At 28.8% G+C, this 18,589-nt stretch overlaps 1 protein-coding gene across 1 annotated transcript in view; it reads left to right on the top strand.

Annotated features, from left to right (window-relative positions):
- LOC129915283 (uncharacterized) overlaps positions 1–14,587 on the top strand; it is an 83,736-nt gene extending 69,149 nt beyond the window's left edge. Inside the window, exons 3-6 of the mRNA XM_055994769.1 lie at positions 624–832; positions 5,185–5,318; positions 13,449–13,707; positions 14,165–14,587. Coding sequence (XP_055850744.1) covers positions 624–832; positions 5,185–5,318; positions 13,449–13,707; positions 14,165–14,268 — 706 coding nt within the window. The 3' untranslated portion in view covers positions 14,269–14,587. The remainder of the gene's footprint in view (positions 1–623; positions 833–5,184; positions 5,319–13,448; positions 13,708–14,164) is intronic.
- Positions 14,588–18,589: the final 4,002 nt, after the last annotated feature.

Raw genomic sequence — 18,589 nt, forward strand, 5'->3', positions numbered from 1 at the left:
ATCTAAGTTTAGAATTTATGACTAGTATGAGCAAATGGGCCTTAAAATAGAGACTTGCTTCAAATTTAATCACAAAACATGTCATGTAGAATCAATATTATAATATGCCACAAAGAAAAAACCATTATTTTAACCACACATCCATTTGAAATGTTTAAATACTTGAGCATCAAAACATGTTCCTTTCATTTTAAATTGCAATATTCTATAAAATATATGTATACTTTTGTGTTTCCAAGCGAAAAATAACGCATACAGGTATAATTTTACAATAATTTTAACTACAATATTTGAATAAAATTTTACATTTCTTTATACACCCTTTTCCTTTGAATACCTTCCCAACTATCACAAAAATGCATCGTATCTTCCAATTTTTTTGTGTTAAATTTAAAAGTGAGATAAAAAATTCCTTGTAAAAATATCTTTTCGTTCGTCGTTTGACATTTTCCAACTTCCTTAACAAAATGTGAAGGTTCTTCTTTGATCGAAAAGAATGGTTGAACGAGAAAAATCTGTTTTTCCCTTCTTTGTTCGTCAAAATACCGGAATTTATTTTCTTAAACATTTTTTATGATGACAATGCATTTTTACATTTTTTTTTTAATTTTTTTTTTTTATAGATACTCACCCTTAACGCCACCCACAACAAATAGATTCCCTGTTCAGGGTGTAACGATAGCAGATGGATCTTATGTTTGCAATCAATTTATCTGCAACGTCGAACTGGAAAAACTCAATTTATTTTCATCGGGTGCATATCGATGTGAGGTATCGGGGGATGCACCTGAATTTAAGCTCATTGATAAAACCGCAAACATGTCAGTTGGAGGTATGTAAGCAATTTATTTTCATAATACATCATTATATTTGCAATTTGTATTTGTTTGAGAATTACTTTTTTTTTTTTGCTGTGTGTTTTTTGTTTTGAAACCACATTTATTAAATGAAAAAAAAAAAAAAAAAAACTTATTTTATATAGGTTAACACACCAGAGTGAAATTATTGAAATTTATTGTTTCCAATGATGAGAAAAATTAAATCATACAAATTATATCTCTTTTTGTTTTTGCAATAGAAAGAGGAGAAAAAAAAATAACAATTGAGCTGCAGTTATAACGAAACAAATAATTTATTATGTGACTTTCAAAAGCAATTTTAACTTTTTATTGATATGCAAATCTCAAAACTCGGAATTGGAGTGTTCTCTTTTTGTAATTATTATAGGTCTGTATCAACAAAAAGGTTTCATTTGTTTTCAATTACCATTTTTAACTAGATTTCTTTCAATTCAACCCTACCCTCATTGGTAAACTTATTGAGAGGTATATATTTTCAATTATAGGTTATATCCGAACGAAAAATTTTCAAATTGGTTGCCTACTGATATTCTATTAAAGTTTAAGGTAGGGTTAATCCAATACTGTATATCACTTTATTGTATCCTTATTTAAGTCTGAATAGTTAAAAAATAATTGCCGAATGGTTAATGTTTCATAAATTAATTTATCGACAAGTCCAGCTACGTGAAAACAGAAAATAATAATAATAAAATAAAAATAAGAAAACAGGCTTTGTGCTTTTGTTTTAAATGAGTCAATTGAACCGTTTATTTATTTCAAACAATCATAATTTACAAGAAAAAGCTAAAAAAAATTACCTATTTTCTTTTCTCATTTATATTAATTTTTTTTATTTTAAAAGCTTACAAAAAAAAAATTAAACCATTAAAAAGCCAAATATTTCGTCTAAAGAATAATACAAATTTTCAAATTTTTACAATGCGCGAAAAGTATTAAAATAATTTATTAAAAACAATCATTTCTTATAAAATAAGTGAAAAAATCACTTCCATCACCCAAAAATTCATTTTTTTGATATAACAACCTATAATAAATTTTATACCACCTGAAAGCTTATTGCTTCAGCTCAAAATATATATATCGATCATGTCTATTAGAGATTACAAAAAGAGTTAGAATTTTTTGATTTCGATCAATTTTCATCAAAAAAAGCATAAAAAATATATAATTTTGTCTTCTAACCCTATTGAATCAATTTTTTCAATGCCAACCTTTAAAACATTTTATACAATGTCAAAGCTCATTATTTCACCTTTCAATCTTATTTCTGCGATGCCTAGAAAAAAAGTAAGAATTTTTTAAAGCCAACCATGTCGAAATTCCAAACTGAGATTACAGTACTTCCCACACTGGTGGCTGGTCATGAGCAACAGATCTCCACAGGTGTTTTGAGGTATTTCTGAAGTTTTTTAATTTAACATTGTGTAGCTTGTAGTGAATGTACAGTTATGTTTGATATATCAAATGAAAGGAAATATCATCAGGATCATCAATAAAGTTAAATCAAATTTGTATCTGCTCTAGATCAAAAGATATTATCTGTTAAAAAATAGAACTTTATTTTATCTATCTACAGTATAAATTTCATTTATTTATCTATTGAAGAAAAAAATATAAAAATAAAAAACGGTTAAAAACGGTTAAAAACGGTCAAAAAACTTGGGACAAAAAAACCTGTCTTTCCCGTTATTCGGTCAAAAATTATTTTAAAATACCAATTTTACCAAATAGAAGTTTGAGATTTTTTGAACGCTTCGAAAAATTTTAAAAAAAATAAAAACTCACCCAAGAAGATTAAAGATTAAAAAAAAAATCCGTATAAGACCCCTTACTTTTTTTTATTATCCTTCGAATGACGTTTTTCAAATTGTCAAAAAAAAATTCCCCTGCCTATAATCACCACTTCGTCAAAGGTCTACTTCATGTTTTAGTTTTAGAAAACCATTTATTACTTGGTTTTGAAATTTTTTAGAATTTTTTTCAATACCATTGTCAGTCTTGTAATAAATTTATCTATCGATTAAAAAAAAGTTCAACCATTTACATTGTCGCGTTAAGAAAATAGCCAATTTTTTGCAATTTTGTTGTACCCCTATTTACCCTATTAAGAGATGGAAATCCTTCAAATGTATTCATTTTTGTATCTTTAATAGTTTATTTTTAATTTTTAATTGAAATTTTTGGCGCATTGCGGAAGTGCGAGAGTGTAGCTGTGATCAAATCCCAAGCGACCATTAAACCGATTTCTCTCATTGCAATATAAATTTAAAGCTTCTGACTTTGAAATCCAGCCCTGAACAAATCTATCAGAATGTTTCAAATTTCTCAAGAACTTACAAGATCATAAAGTCATAAAATTATTTAAAAACTTAAATCATTTTATTAATGTCGTTTTCGATTGGAATCACTCAAGGATTCACTCATTCTGAAATCCAATAAAACAGTTTGAATTGCTTCCACTCAATTCTATTTTTTGTGTGTTTGTGTTTGTTTTTCTGTGAAATTTAAAATGTCAAATATTGCATAAGACTTGAAAAATAATTAATATGTGAAGAAAATAGTACCTAATATTCAACAAATTAATCGGGAATTCGTTTTGCAAAATATTTTAAAAATTTTCTTTATTTTTAACCGACTTCAAAAAAGGAGAAGGTTCTCAATTCGAATGTATTTTTAATATGTTTGTTAACTCAGTACTTTCGACTGAGTGAACCGATTTTGATGATTCTTTCAGCTGGTACTTTTAGTGAAGTCTAACTTCAATTTAGTTGGAAGAAATCGGTTTTCTTTGTTATCTTAGATTTTTAGGTAATAGTTTGCATGTCAGCTTGTTCACTTTTTGTGAACTATGAACTTTCAAAATCCTCCATTCCCAATGTTACTGTATAAATAATATCGATTGCGTGCAACCTATGAAGCGTAAGTATTGAGCAAAGAGATCAAGATTGAGAACAGCAATATTCGTTATTCTCTCAAATAAGAAAGAGCTTTCTATTCATCCTCTTCAATACGTCACGGAAAATGAAGTATCGCATTACTTATTCGGGTTAAAGGTCAAGCTAAAAATAGACATCAACCAAAATAAGACACAGACATAAAGATTCACCTGCCCACGGATTTAGCACACGCATAAATGTCAGGTTTTAATTTAAGTCTCAAAACTTGCCCTTTAGTATTCATATCACAAAACAGCAGAAAGAGCAACCACAAAAAGAACCCACATAATCTGGCCCTACTTTTGCTCTGGCAAAAATTCCAGTTCCTTCAAGTATACGTACTTTACTACAGTCCTCACGTCCATTTCCATTGTCCATAACTAAATCTCAGGAACAAAACAAAAAAAATCCCTTTAAATACTTCAATAAATTATAAGCTCTTTTTCGTGATGACTTCTATATTGACTGTCATCATTGACCCCATTTCACATGCCATTCTCTGATGTGAACATTTTTTTTGTGTTGTGTCTTTCCTTGCTTGGAACTTTATTATATTTTTGTGTTTTATCAAAAGGTTATCCTCTGGAGAGTATTTCCAGCGATTATGTGACAAAAAACAAAACAAATCGCTATTTGCTCGATTTACTGCCTTATTGGCAAATACCTACCCTTCAATAGTTCCAGTTTGGTAGTTGTACGTATAGTTTGCTTGTTGGTCGATTCATTTTCGTTGTCCAAGTCCAAGAAAAACACAACCGGACAATAACCCCCCCCACAAACACCCAGGTCATACACAACAAACCAAATAAGGAGTAAATATTTTGTATGTCCTGCTGGTTGTGATAACACACAAAAATTCCCATCGGAATAACCGTTTGGGGTTCTGTTGCCTGATTTAACGAAGAAAAGTCAGGACAAAAAAAAAAACGAAAAGAAAACTTGTTAAAGAATCAAAGAATCCTTTTGGGTGTCATCTTCGTCGTTGGTCGTCTTTGTCGTTGGCATTCTCCTCGTCCTTGTGTAATACAATGAAGATTTTCTTAAGTGTTTTCTCGTTTTCCACCAAAATTTTCTTGTACCCTTTTGATATGGTTGGAAAAAAGGTATACAAGGATATTTACTATCAATATTCTGTGAACAGTGCTGTGTAGAAAATTCAGGGAATTTTTTTTTTTAGAAAAGATATAAATATCCTTCAATAGGAGTGAAATTTATTTCCAAAAACATTTCACAGTACTGTAAGGATGTGGAAACATGAAGTGAATTCTGATCATTTTACCCTTTTTCTTCGTCATTTATGTATTTGATTTTTGTTCGATTTTTACCATTTTATACCATTGTTGTTAACATTTCCTTTTTTTCTTTCACTCTTATTTTTTTTATAGTTCTACCGAAATTTGACCCGTACATCAGTGGAATCACACATCCATACAAGTATGGTGATTTTTTGGTGGCCAACTGCAGTTCGGAATGGTCAAGTCCCCAGGCGACACTAACGTGGTACATCAATAACAAAACGGTACGTGCTGAAATTTATCAAATAGTCTATAGAGTATACACAGACACTATTACACACAATACACATAACAACAGTGACAGATACATATACATAAGTTATTGGGAGAGATATTAACCTCCAAATGCTCTCAAAATAATCCGACAAAAGGGAGATGTTGCACGAGAAGTGGATATATTCCTTTGAAAAAAGAACAAAAAAAAAAAACACACAAAAAATCGTTACTCAAGTCCAGTGTTATATTGATGCACTACTGTCATGGCAGAAAGTATGAAAAAAAGCACTTTAGTCAAAATTTCTTGTTTTGTTGTGAAGAATAAAAAATTGTGAGTTTTCATTTGGTCAGTGTTGTTATACAAGATATTACTGAAATCAACAAAAACTTATAAAGAAAAAACGCTTTCAGTGGTAAAAAAGTTTGCTACGAATGTTTCAAATAACAACAAAATTATCAATAATATGAGGTTTCAAGTTACACGAAGCTAAATTATGAATTTTTATGACACTTTTAAAAAGCTTACTTTTTCCTGAGTGTTTAGACTTAAGAGACCAAAATGACACCAAACCAAACATTTATCAAAAATGAGAGTAAAGAATAAGTATGCTGACTTTGTTCTTTGTATTATAATCGGGAATAAGATAGTCTAAAAAATTTTTCAAAAAAAATAAAAAAAAATATAAACAAAATCCGTCACTCTCACTACCTACGTATGAGGGTTTTTTTTTTAATTTTACTCGCCAAATTTAATTTAAATTTGGGATCTTTATAAACACTTCTAGTTTAGAAATATTTCAATATAATATTTTACTAAGCATCTAAAAGAAGAAGTTGTTGTATGTATGTAAAAGCTTACAAAAAAAATTATATCATTAAAAAGCCAAATATTTCTTCTAAATAATAAAACAATTTTTAAATTTTTACAATGAGTATTAAAATAAATTATTAAAAACAATCATTTTGAAAAAAGTGAAAAAATCATTTCCATCACCCAAAAATTCATTTTTTTGATATAACAACCTATAATAAATTTTATACCACCTGAAAGCTTATTGCTTCAGCTCAAAATATATATATACCGATCATGTCTATTAGGCATCTACAAAAAGAGCTAGAATTTTTTGAACTCGATCAATTTTCATCAAAAAAAGCAAAAAAAAAAAACATATAATTTTATGCTCTCACGCTATTGAATCAATTTTGTTTCGACAACCTATACAAAATTTTATATAATGCAAAAGCTTATAATTTCACCTTTCATATGACGTTTCAATCTTATTTCTGCGATGCCTAGAAAAAAAGTTAGAATTTTTTAAAGCCAACCATGTCGAAATTCCAAACTGAGATTACAGTACTTCCCACACTGGTGGCTGGTCATGGGCAACAGATCTCCACAGGTGTTTTGAGGTATTTCTGAAGGTTTTTAATTTAACATTTTGTAGCTTGTAGTGAATGTACAGTTATGTTTGATATATCAAATGAAAGGTAATATCATCAGGATGCTCAATAAAGTTAAATCAAATTTGTATTTGCTGTAGATCAAAAGATAGAACCTGTTGAATAATAAAACTTTTTTTTACCATTATCTCAAAATTGTGACTAGAAAATTGATTGAAATTTTGCACAGATATAGTCCTGTCTATTATATATCTACAATTTCATTTATCATTTTCATCTGTTGAAGAAAAAAAGATAAAAATAAAATAAAGTTAAAAAAGGTAAAAAAACTTGGGACAAAAAAACTTGTTTTTCCCGTTATTCGGTCAAAAACCCTTTTGAAATACCAATTTTTTGCACATGTATGCGCACAGTCATAGACTACATGTTCTATAAGCTTGAGGTTTTTTTTTAATGCTACAAAAAATTAAAAAAAAATAAAAACTCACCCAAAAGTATCACGTCAAAAAATGAAAGAATAGAAAATTTACATAAAGAAAAAATAGTTTTATAATAAAAAAAATTATAAAGAAGGATTAAAATAACATCTCCAAAAATATGGTTTTTGAAAAAGTAGGGCGTATGCGTACTTTTTTTAAACAGAAATTGATCCTTCGTTTGTGTTTTTGATTTGGCGACAAACTGAAAAGAATGTGCAAACATTTTACTATATCTAGCTTTATTTTTGACATGAGTAATTCCATGAAAAAATTATGCAGGCTTTTTTTATTTTTCTAATAGCCAATGACTAGTTAAAAACGATATCTATTTATGCAAGTTCCAAGAAAAGATCCCTTTAACCTAAAATATTTGTATAGACTTTTTGGGTTCTTGGTTTCTGTTATAAATGAAACATTTTTACCCATTTTCATTGGTGTAGTAATTTTGTCCAAGTTTTCGTTGTACTAATTCCAAATTTCACAATTTCTTTAAAAAAAAACACCCTTTCACTAATAATTTAAGATAATTTTGTACACTTTATAGATTCTTAATCCTTATACCAACCAAAACTTTTTCACCAAGTTACATAACTCAACTCATCAAAAAAAACACCCTTTCACCAAAAATATTTTTGAGAACTTTTTGAATTCTTTGTCCCTGCTTTATCTTAAACCTTCATCCCGAATTTCATCAGTGTAACCTGTTTTTGACATGGGTTTCAAAAAACAAGCACCCTTAATTTTAATCGGCAATAACTTTTCTTAGAGCAATCTTATTGACTTTATTTTTATGTCTTTACATTCAGAATCAAAAAATACCTTAAAAACATGTGTCATAATGATGATATTTCACAAACAATTTTTTTCACTATATTTTTGAACTTCACCCCCTCCCTCTTGTCCGCGAAAAAATACCCTTCCACCCAACTTTTTTTTATAGACTTTTTTTATTCTTGGTTCTTATCCCAAAAGCAAACTTTTTGCCAAGTTTCATGAGTGTAACAATTTTTTTGTTATTTGTTGATTTTATGTAGGTACTATTTTACCTGTACTATAAAATCTGCGTACTAATCTAAAATATAATATGTAGTTCTCCATTCAGTCAGGATATCAATAAAAGGACGTAGCATATGTAGAGAACATAGTTTATTGTTTACCATAACGGTCAAGTACAAAGTTTATAAGTACGAGTATGTATTTAAGTCCTCTCTAAGCAATTCCTTGAAAGTTTGCCAAGAATCTCACAAAGGAACGCAAACTTAAAAAAAAAAAAACATAACTCAAAATTAAATCAATTAACAGAGGTCTTTAATAAATAATCTTATTCTCTTAAAATTATATATTGGTAATTTTGTGTTAAAATTACTTACAAATTGAAAATCGAATAAAGGTACTCATACGCCCGAGTATACTTTTTTTTTTAAAACCATTTTTTGAGATGGTTGTTTTGATTGCACCGAAGCTGAAGGCTCGTGCATACCAAGTGTAATGTTTTTAGGTTTAACTATGGAGAGATATAGCCGTGTGAAGTTTAGATATACATATTAAGAAAGCATTTTCCATTAGAAGCATAACTTCAAATCATCATTATACGAAAGGTTTTAAAATAATTCTGTACAAAATACAAAATAAATTAGACATGCAAAAAAAATTTAAAGTTTCTTTGGCAGGAAATTTTCATAGGGGTTCAAAAAATATGTTTTGTATACTTAACAAAAATATGGTCTCATTTGAAATATTAGATACAAAATTTTTAATCAAAATCGTTTGAACCGTTTTTGAAAAATTATCACCCAAAACTTTTAACTGCTTAGTAAATCGCATCAGAAGTATAGACTGTAACTCGAGGTATATACAGACAGATAGACTGACACTTTTTTGGCATTCTCCATCATCTTAATTTCATGTCTTAATGTTACCAGAAAGTAGATTTTGTAAACTGTAACAATCAGTTCGGTGCTATTTTTAATTTAAATTTTAATTTTTAATTTTAATTTATTTACATCAATCGAGTTACAATACTCTACAGACTACGAAATAATACAATAATAATACAATAAATAATACAATATAAAATTATCTATTTAAAAAATATAAATTTAACAAATTTTTAAAAGTTTCTCTACTATATTGAAAATTAAAATCAAAATCATTCAAAATAGCATTTACTTCTTTCACACAGCGATTTATAGGCTCATTTAATGCATAATTCGTTCTATAATTTGCTTCCTGGAATAAATTACGATTTCTAAGAAAGCGACTTGGAGCATAAAAATTAATTAATTCAAGCAAAAAAAAAACAATTAATGCGATAAGATAATATATCTCTTATAAAAGTTATTCAATATATTTTGCGTCGGTTCTCAAGAGTATGTATGCCAATAAGCTGACATCTAGTATTATAATGAGGCATACTATCTATATTCCAATGCATTTTATTTATTAAAAATCGAGTAAATTTTTTTTGGACCTTCTCAATTCTTAGTGAATATGATTTATAACACGGATTCCACACCACACTACAATATTCAAGAACTGATCTGACATATGCTACAAAAAAAGATTTAAGTGCGAATGGATCTTTTAAGCCTTTGGAATTCCGAATAACGAAACCTAACATTGAATTGGCGTTACTGACTATAAAGTCAACATGCAGATTAAACTTTAAATTAGAGTCAAAGATAACTCCAAGATCCTTCTTTTCATAAACTCTTTCGAGAACAACGTTATCAATACAATAATTAGACAACAAGGGAGATGAGCGACGAGTAAAGGAAAAACTATTACATTTAGAAATATTAAGAAACAATTTGTTTTTATTGCACCATACCCAAAGCCTATTAAGATCTTCTTGTAACAAATAACAATCATTAGGATTTTTTATACAAGAAAACATCTTCAAATCATCCGCAAACAATAGACATGACGAAGAAGAAAAAACATTAGGTAAGTCATTTATAAATATAAGAAAAAGGAGTGGACCAAGATGACTACCTTGTGGAACTCCAGACGTTACTATTATAGATTTAGAGGTTGTTGAATCAATTTTAACATATTGTGTGCGACCGATTAGATATGAATTTAACCAATCCAGCATTTTCGAATGAAAACCTATTTGATTAAGTTTATTTATTAGAATTTTATGATCCAATCGGTCAAAAGCCTTGGCAAAATCTGTAAAGATAACATCCACTTAATAACCCTTTGCCATATTTTTCAAAAGAAAGTTAGTGAAAAGTGTTAAATTAGTACAAGTGGATCTACCAGATATAAATCCATGTTGGTATGGAGATATTATTTCTTTTAAAAGAAATGAAAACCGATCGCATAAAATTTTTTCAAACAATTTTGGAATCACAGATAATTTACTAATTGGTCTATAATTTGAAATGACTTGTTTTGAACCACTTTTAAATATTGGAGTAACGAAAGTTGTTTTCCATTCAGAAAGAAATTCGCCATTTTCCAACGAATTATTAAAAATAAAACATAAAATTCTGGAAAAGGAAGGAGCACATTTCTTTAAAACAATTGAAGGAACTCCATCAGGACCCGCTGAAATATCTTCATTTAGACCCGATAAAGCTACTTCAATTTCATGTAAAGAAAGCTGTAAGCTGCCAATATTAACAAAATTTTCCGAAACCACATTACAAAAATTATTGGTATTATTATGACTTGTACATGAATAATTCGATTGAAAAAAATCTGCAAAAGCTTGACAAATATTGGGAATAATGATATTTTAAATGACCTTTGATATTTATTCCAACTTTATCTCTAGTTTTGGGTAGGAAAAGTCGGAAACAGTCATCTCTTAACAGTCTTCGTACTATAAAAGACTTAAAAAAAGATTTTGGGAATTTCTTGTTTTAGTTATTGAAAAGTTTTAAAAATGTTCATACAATTATTGCTGGATTCTAAAGCAACGCATAATCCAATAAAAATAAAGGGTGATACCTTATCGTGAAAAACAAAACGGATTTATCATTACGAGTAGGTATTTCTCTTCGTTAGGTCATTTGCAATGAGCTAAAGTTCAATTTTCGTTTTAAGCCAATTCAATGCACTATACGTGTAATTTCTTACTTTAATAAAATCCTTGAAAAATGAAAGTATTCTCATTACATTTTCAGAGTTTAAAGTGTACCATAAGCCCCCTTCAAATAAGTTTTGTTGTTGTTATTTTTTTTTTTTTCTTCCATCTTGCAGACATAGACCACATTGAAAGCCTTTAATACATTTTTTTAGTTACAAGTTTCGATACACAACAACGAACAAAAAAAAAAATAAAATAAACTTCTTTTATACAGAATTCACGTAAATTCAATTTTTTTTTTCATTTTTTTTTTTTTTTGTATTTTTCAATTTTCTTCTTCTATCTTCTTATTATATGCTATTGAGCCTTCAGGTTGGCTTTCTATTATTCTCGACAGCAAACTTTTCTATCCATTCGGTTTTCACATTGTGTATATGTTGCGTCAGTTGTATTAAGCAGCATACGAGGGAAAACTGTTTAATTAAATTATCGTCTAGCAAACGTGCTGAGTTCTTTTTCTTATTTATATATTTTTTTATTCTATTTTTATTTAAGTTCAACATCTATCTATACTTTTTAGATATATTGTATGAACCTATTTATGTTTTTTTGTTCAATCTTTTTTTTTTGGTAAAAGAAGTTCTCAATTGAACGGCGGACATGGATAGGAGATATTACATACCTATATAAATTCATGTCCATTTGAGCTTTAGGATTTATCAATTTTAGATTCGTATCGTTAAAACTTCATACATCACCTGGTGTTCAATTGTAGGAGATTTTTTTGACAGGGATGGATTTGTGATACAGTAGGAAGGTTATTTTTAATAATGGTGCGCCCATTTGAAACTATTCAATATTTATGAAATACATACTTCTATGTCCAGAGTTGTAAAAAAATCAATTGAAAAAAGAAATGCAAAAATTAAAAAAAAAAAACAAATATTTACTGCTACTGAACAAAATTTGCATTAAAAAAAAAATTATTACAACTAAAAATATTTTGCATAACAAAAAAATTGCTATTGCAACTGAAAAATATTTGCATTGAAAATAAAATTGTTATTACAAATAAAAATACATATTTTACATTAAAAAAAAAATGTTGCAATTAAAAAATTTTCTGCATTGCAGTAAAATTTTTTTTGTAATGCAATTTTTTGTTATTTGCAATAAATAATTTTTTTAAAGCAAATACTTTTCAGTTGCACCACTTTTTTTTTTTTAATGCAAAATGTTTTTCTCTCCAATAAATAATTTAATGCGAATATTTTTGAGTTGCAATAAATTTTATTTTTTAATACTAAAATTTTTTTCTTTGCAATAAATATTTTTTTTTTTGTAATACAAATACTTTCAGTTACAATAAAAATTTTTTTTGTTAATGCAAAATTTTTTTCTTTGCAAATAATTTTGTTTTGCTTGCAAAATTTTTGTATTTGAAATAAATATTTTTTTAATGCAAATATTTTTCACTTGAAAATATTTTTCATATTTTTACTTGCAATAAATATTTTTTTGTATTTGCAATAAATTTTTTTCCAAGCAAATATTTTTCAGTTGCAATAAAAGTTTTTTTTTAATTGCAAATTTTTTTTATTTGCAATAAATATTTTTTTTGTTATGCAAATATTTTTCAGTTGCATTTTTTTTAATGCAAAATATTTTTTATTTTCAATAAAAATTTTATTTTCAATGCAAATATTTTCAATAACCTTTAATTTGTTTTGAATGCAAAATTTTTAATTTGCAATAAATAAACATTTTTTTTAATGCAAAATATTTTTTATTTTCAGTAAAAAATTTTTTTTTTAATTCAAATATTTATCAGTAGGAATAAAATTTTTTTTAAATGCAAAATTTTTTTCAATTTTCAATTGTAATGGAAAACAAATGCATTTAAAAAAAATATTTTTTACAACCCTAGATCTCACATCAAAATATCAAGACCTTTGGTAAAAGAGACCTTTCGGCCTTGAGTCATAAAAAGAAGAACGTTCGACCAGATGGTAGAGCCTATATGAGACAAGGTTCCAATAAGTCTCAATCCCATACTGTCTCTACATCTTCCCCGTCTTACACACATACACACAAACTTCCAATGACAATAAAAACAAAATTCCATGTTTTTTTTTAAATCATATACGTGTATCCATCTTTATGAACCCTGAAACTGAAGCCTGTATTCATTTTTTCTTGTATTTTTTTCTTTCAACCAGGCACCGGCCGTCACATTGGCACCACACCAACACGAAATAACAAGAAATGCCGAAGGATTTATACTCTACTCGAGCAATTTACAGATTCGCATCCATATAGCTGATCCACGTTTCATTTCGAATACGGAGACGTTGGAGTTGAAATGTGTAGCCGGAATAATGGGCATTCCGTCACTAACACGTGAAACTGTTATTCGAGCCACAATCCTAGCGCTTAAGGACGCCGGCCTCAATCAGAGATTGGTGGAAAATCACTCAGGTGAGTACACATGGATGAACGAACAGAGGTTTTGCCATGCAGCATCCAGAATCCAGCTATACAACCAGCATCATCATCATCATCATTATCATCCTTATTCTGGCACTAGTTCTAGCTTTGCAGGAGACTATGACTGGGTTTGGTTCGGTTCAATTTCATAAAAAAAAGATGATTGCAGATGCAACATCGATTGTTGTTAAGCACGGAATATATGCGATTGCATCTCTCCCAGTCTTCATCTCCAGCTGGTATCTTCTTCGACGGCATATATCCTTTATTGGATCATCTAATGAAATGCATAACGATAAGAAACGATAATGGAGAGACACATAGAGTTGGTTTGGTCTGTCTCCGGCTTGGCTAGAACTGGATGATGTGGCTGATATGGGTTGGCTGGATGGCTAGATGATGCACCAGGTAAAAAGACGGAAATTAAATTCAAATCGATTATTTCCAGGTCATGTGCAGCCGATGCTGAGTCTCATTGTCACGTTCTTAATTATATTCTACGGTATGTTCTCATTTAATGAAAGAACTTTCCTGGATGCAGCCTGCAGATAGCTCCTTTTGGCCAATGTCATAATCACTGTGTAGTGTGTGGTTGTGTGGTAATATAGAGAGAATATTACAGCAGATGCATGGAATGCATGCAACATTGAAGAAGAGAAGAAAAGTTGGAACATATTAAAAATGGTGACTGCAATAAACACACACACACACAAACACATACACACGCATACATATATATAGATATTATATATGTAAACTATACTGAATAAGGATTCTATATTTATTTTTCTAATTATAAAATTACTTAGTTTTAAAAAAAAATTTTAAACTTACAAGTGAACAAAAGTCGAAGGAATAAATGTGACGTGACTGGGAGAAAAAGATTAGAAAATGTTGAAAATGTGTTTGCATTTTTTTTTTTTTTTTCAGAGTTTGCTTCAATTTTTTTGTTTTTCTATTAAAACTTTAATATTATTTGGAAAAGTTCGAGGGAAGGATTTGTAAAATGGTGAGTATATGCTACTATCTCGTTCATTGCGACAATACATGAATCTTAAACAAACTTCCTAGAAGCATAGAGCAAAGTTGCCAAAGGAGCTTAAAATTCATAAAGATAATCCAATAACATATACTAACATATAATAATCCAAGATCAAACGTCGAATGTAGATACAATGTAAATGGTGGTCTGCATCAGATAAAACTTGGATTAGAAGGTTTGGTTTACACTAAAAAATAAAATGCATAGAGTTCAAGTTGCTTAAATTTTTAAGACTTTTTATATAGAAATTTGGAAAATGTAGGTACCTACTATATGGGTAAAAAAAATTTAAAAAAAAATAAAATTCGTATTTAAAAAAAATAAAATAAAATCTGAAATCAAATTGCCCTCCAAAACAAGTATGCAGTTTTGATTGATATATTAAGATACATTTTTAGAAAAAAAAATTTCAAAATCGTTACAGCCCTTTTTTTAAAAACTAATTTTTTATAAATAGGTATGTAATTTTTTGAAAAAAAAAGTTTTAAAATAAAATTGGTGTGCCATTTTGTAGAAATCACTAATCAACATCTAAAAACAAAATTTCTAAAAAATTCAATGTCCCGTTTTCGAAAATTGGATTTTTCAAAAAAAAATGTTCAAAATTTTTTTAAAAATCCAAAAATTATTTTTTTTTTAATTTTATTGCTGGCTTATATTTAAAGTATATAAATGCTTTTGTATAAAAAATTTCGTTAAAAATACAATAAGCAGTTTTGCAGAAAATCCGATTTGTAAAAAGCGGTCCTATGACAGGTACCGTTAATAATGATTTTCACAACATAATGATTTTTAACAAAATCGTTGGAGCCGTTTTCGTGAAATTTAACTTTTTTCGAAATTTTTGTATGACAGGTTCCGTTATTTTTGGTCCAAAAAAATTAATTACAAAAACCCCTCTGGAGAGTGTCCAAAAACTGCTAGGAACATAGCAAGTTTGGAGTCAATCGGTCCATCCGTTTAGGCTCTAGTTCCTTATACAGACAGACAGACGGACTTCCGGGACCCACTTTTTTGGCATTCTCTATCATCGTAATGTCATTGAAAAATGTTATCTCAACTTTTTTTTTGTACGAATACATAACTTGATATAAATAGTACCTATATCGCAAGTAAAAACAACTATGAAGCGGTATTTTTCATTTAGGAGGGAGTTGCAGTTTTCTAAATCACTTAAAAGAGAAAAAAATGTTATGAAATCTCAGGCAGTAAAAAAGATATCGGAAAGATTTAAAAATGCCTTGAAAGAGGGAAAAAAGTTCTTACAGAAAACGTTACTAAATAATGTTCAAACAATTTTCCTTGTGTAAAAAAATAAGGTCCAAAGTAGTAAAAAAATACGTTTTTTTGTATTATCTAACGGTAATTTTTCAGAAACGGGAGCTGATTATTTATTTCTGATTTCGGATTTGAGTTCAACATACTGAAAACCTTCAGAACAAAAACTTTCGACAAAAAAAACACTTGTAAAGTAGTGTTATTACTTTTTTGATCAGATCATTGAGCATTAGAGCAAGTTTGTGCTAAATAGACTTGAATTTTTTGTATTTTGAACGATTGACGATTTGAAAAAAGCTGTCGGCGGCGCACAGTGGTGCCATGTGACACTTTTGGTGACAAAATTCATTTGCACGGCCATTTCTGAACGAAAAGTCATGAAATTTGGTACACTGAATGATTATAGTATAGAGAATACGAAAAGGCTGCCAACTTTTTTTTATTCAAAATGGCGGCTCCAAAATGGCGTAAAGAATGAGCGTTAAAATAGAATTTTCTTTTTCAAGACAGTACATATATAAGCTAGAAATTGGGCTAAATTCATGTCAAAAAGGTGTTAGATTAAAAATTTAGAACTCATAGATTCACATTCTTTACAAAAAAATCAAAAAAAATTGAGAACAAAGTCCAAAAAATGCCAATTTAGTAAAACACACTTTAAGACCCCTAATTACGCTATTTCATGCATTTTTTTTTAATTTATCACAATTTTGAGATCTCCTCTATTTATGTTTCATAAGAAAATTGAAAATATTGGGGTTATATGGTTGCCAACTATGTTTTTAATTAAATATAAGAAAACATGATATAATGAAAAGTTTCAATGTTCAATAAAACTGAGAATTTATTTTTTCCGTAAACCAAAATATACTTTTGTAATAGATTTTAGAGTTTTAAATTCAAATCCGGAGTCAAAAAAAATCTATGACGTCACGTTTTCGAGATATAAGCAGATCAAAATTAATTTTTATCTTCGTATTCTCCATACTATAATCATTCAGTGTACCAAATTTCATGACTTTTCGTCCAGAAACGGCCGTGCAAATGAATTTTGACGCCAAAAACGAAGAATGGCACCACTGTGCGGCGCACTGTGGGGCAACTTGTATGGGAGACCGGAAAAAACTCAATTAAAACTAAACTACTGAACCAATTTTCAGGAAATTTGCAGGAAAGGTAGCTAATAGCAAGACAAATCTACACCAATGACCACCCATTGCCACGCCCACTCAGAAAAAAATTATATTAAAAAATCAGAAATCAAGTTTTTGCAGCTGTAAATGACTTACTTCCAATCGCTTTTTTAGAAAAATCAAATTTTTTTTGAGTTTATTTGAACATTTTATTAATAAATACCGTTTAAATTTTACATAAATCAAAAAAAAAAATCAAAAATTTTCAAAAAAGGATAAATGTCCAAAAACGGTAGGTATGGCATTTTTTTCAAAATTTAACTTTCTTGGAAACTTTTTTTTCCTTGGTTAGTTCTAAAATTTAAACGGCTACCAAGCCTAAACTTTTCCTTCAATTAGTGGAACATTCCATCAAATCATTCCATCCTTTTTTTGGAAACAAGTGGAACTAAAGATAAGAGAATCTTCAAATAACCAGTTTTACTGTATTCCGATTCCGATAGTTATAAATAAAGTAAAAAAAGTGGCTTAGTGAAAAAAACATTTGTTTTAATAGGTAAATGTGCAATGCAGGTTTCATTAACACAAACTCCTGATTCCAACATCCCTGATCAAAAATTTTGGGCTGTTTAGCAAAACGGACTTCACATTCAGATTCAGCATACCAAAATACATTTAGAAAGATTTGTCTGGCGAAAATAGCTGCATATTTCTTTTTTGCTTTATTTTTTTTTTTTTTTGGTTTTTTGAATGACTTTTTCAGATTGAAATTGCTATAAAAACCGAATACGGACGTCTTCGGGTAAGATTTTTTTTTTAAACTATTGATGAGATTCAATACTATCTAGGAAAACCTATCCGCCAACAGAGGCAGACGGAGGCAGTAGTTAAAACCTAATTTGAACCTAAAAAGTCACTAAAATTTAATGTTTTTTTGTCAAAAAAATTGTATTCAATTCTTTTTCGCTAAACTAATGTACCATATTGTTTGTCAATTTATTTTAAGCCTATTTACAAAAAAAATTGGTTCAAACCTTTAAATTTTAAGGAAAATACATCATTTTGAAACTACTTGTATTTTTATCAGTTTTCACTGTTTTTCAACTTTGAGCGATAATCTCCAGGACCACAATTTTTTTTTTTGAAAAACAGTTTTCATTTTCTGATTCTTCAACTAATTTACTGTTAGAAACACGTGCAGTATCAAAATAAATCGTACTTCCGAAAGTTGGGTTTTTTCCGCCTTTTCCCCACTGTGCGGCGGTGCACTTAGGTACCAGAAACCAGCGTGTACTCCCAGAATCTTTACTCCTAAAAAAGCTTATTTACATACTTATTTAGGGCAACCATACCAACGCCTTAACTTAAGGTGACGCATTGTGAATTTGGGTCTCACCCAATAAGCTTCTCCAGCCGTCCC

Source organism: Episyrphus balteatus, chromosome 3, assembly GCF_945859705.1.
Source record: "Episyrphus balteatus chromosome 3, idEpiBalt1.1, whole genome shotgun sequence".
In the NCBI taxonomy this organism is placed as follows: Eukaryota; Metazoa; Arthropoda; class Insecta; order Diptera; family Syrphidae; genus Episyrphus; species Episyrphus balteatus.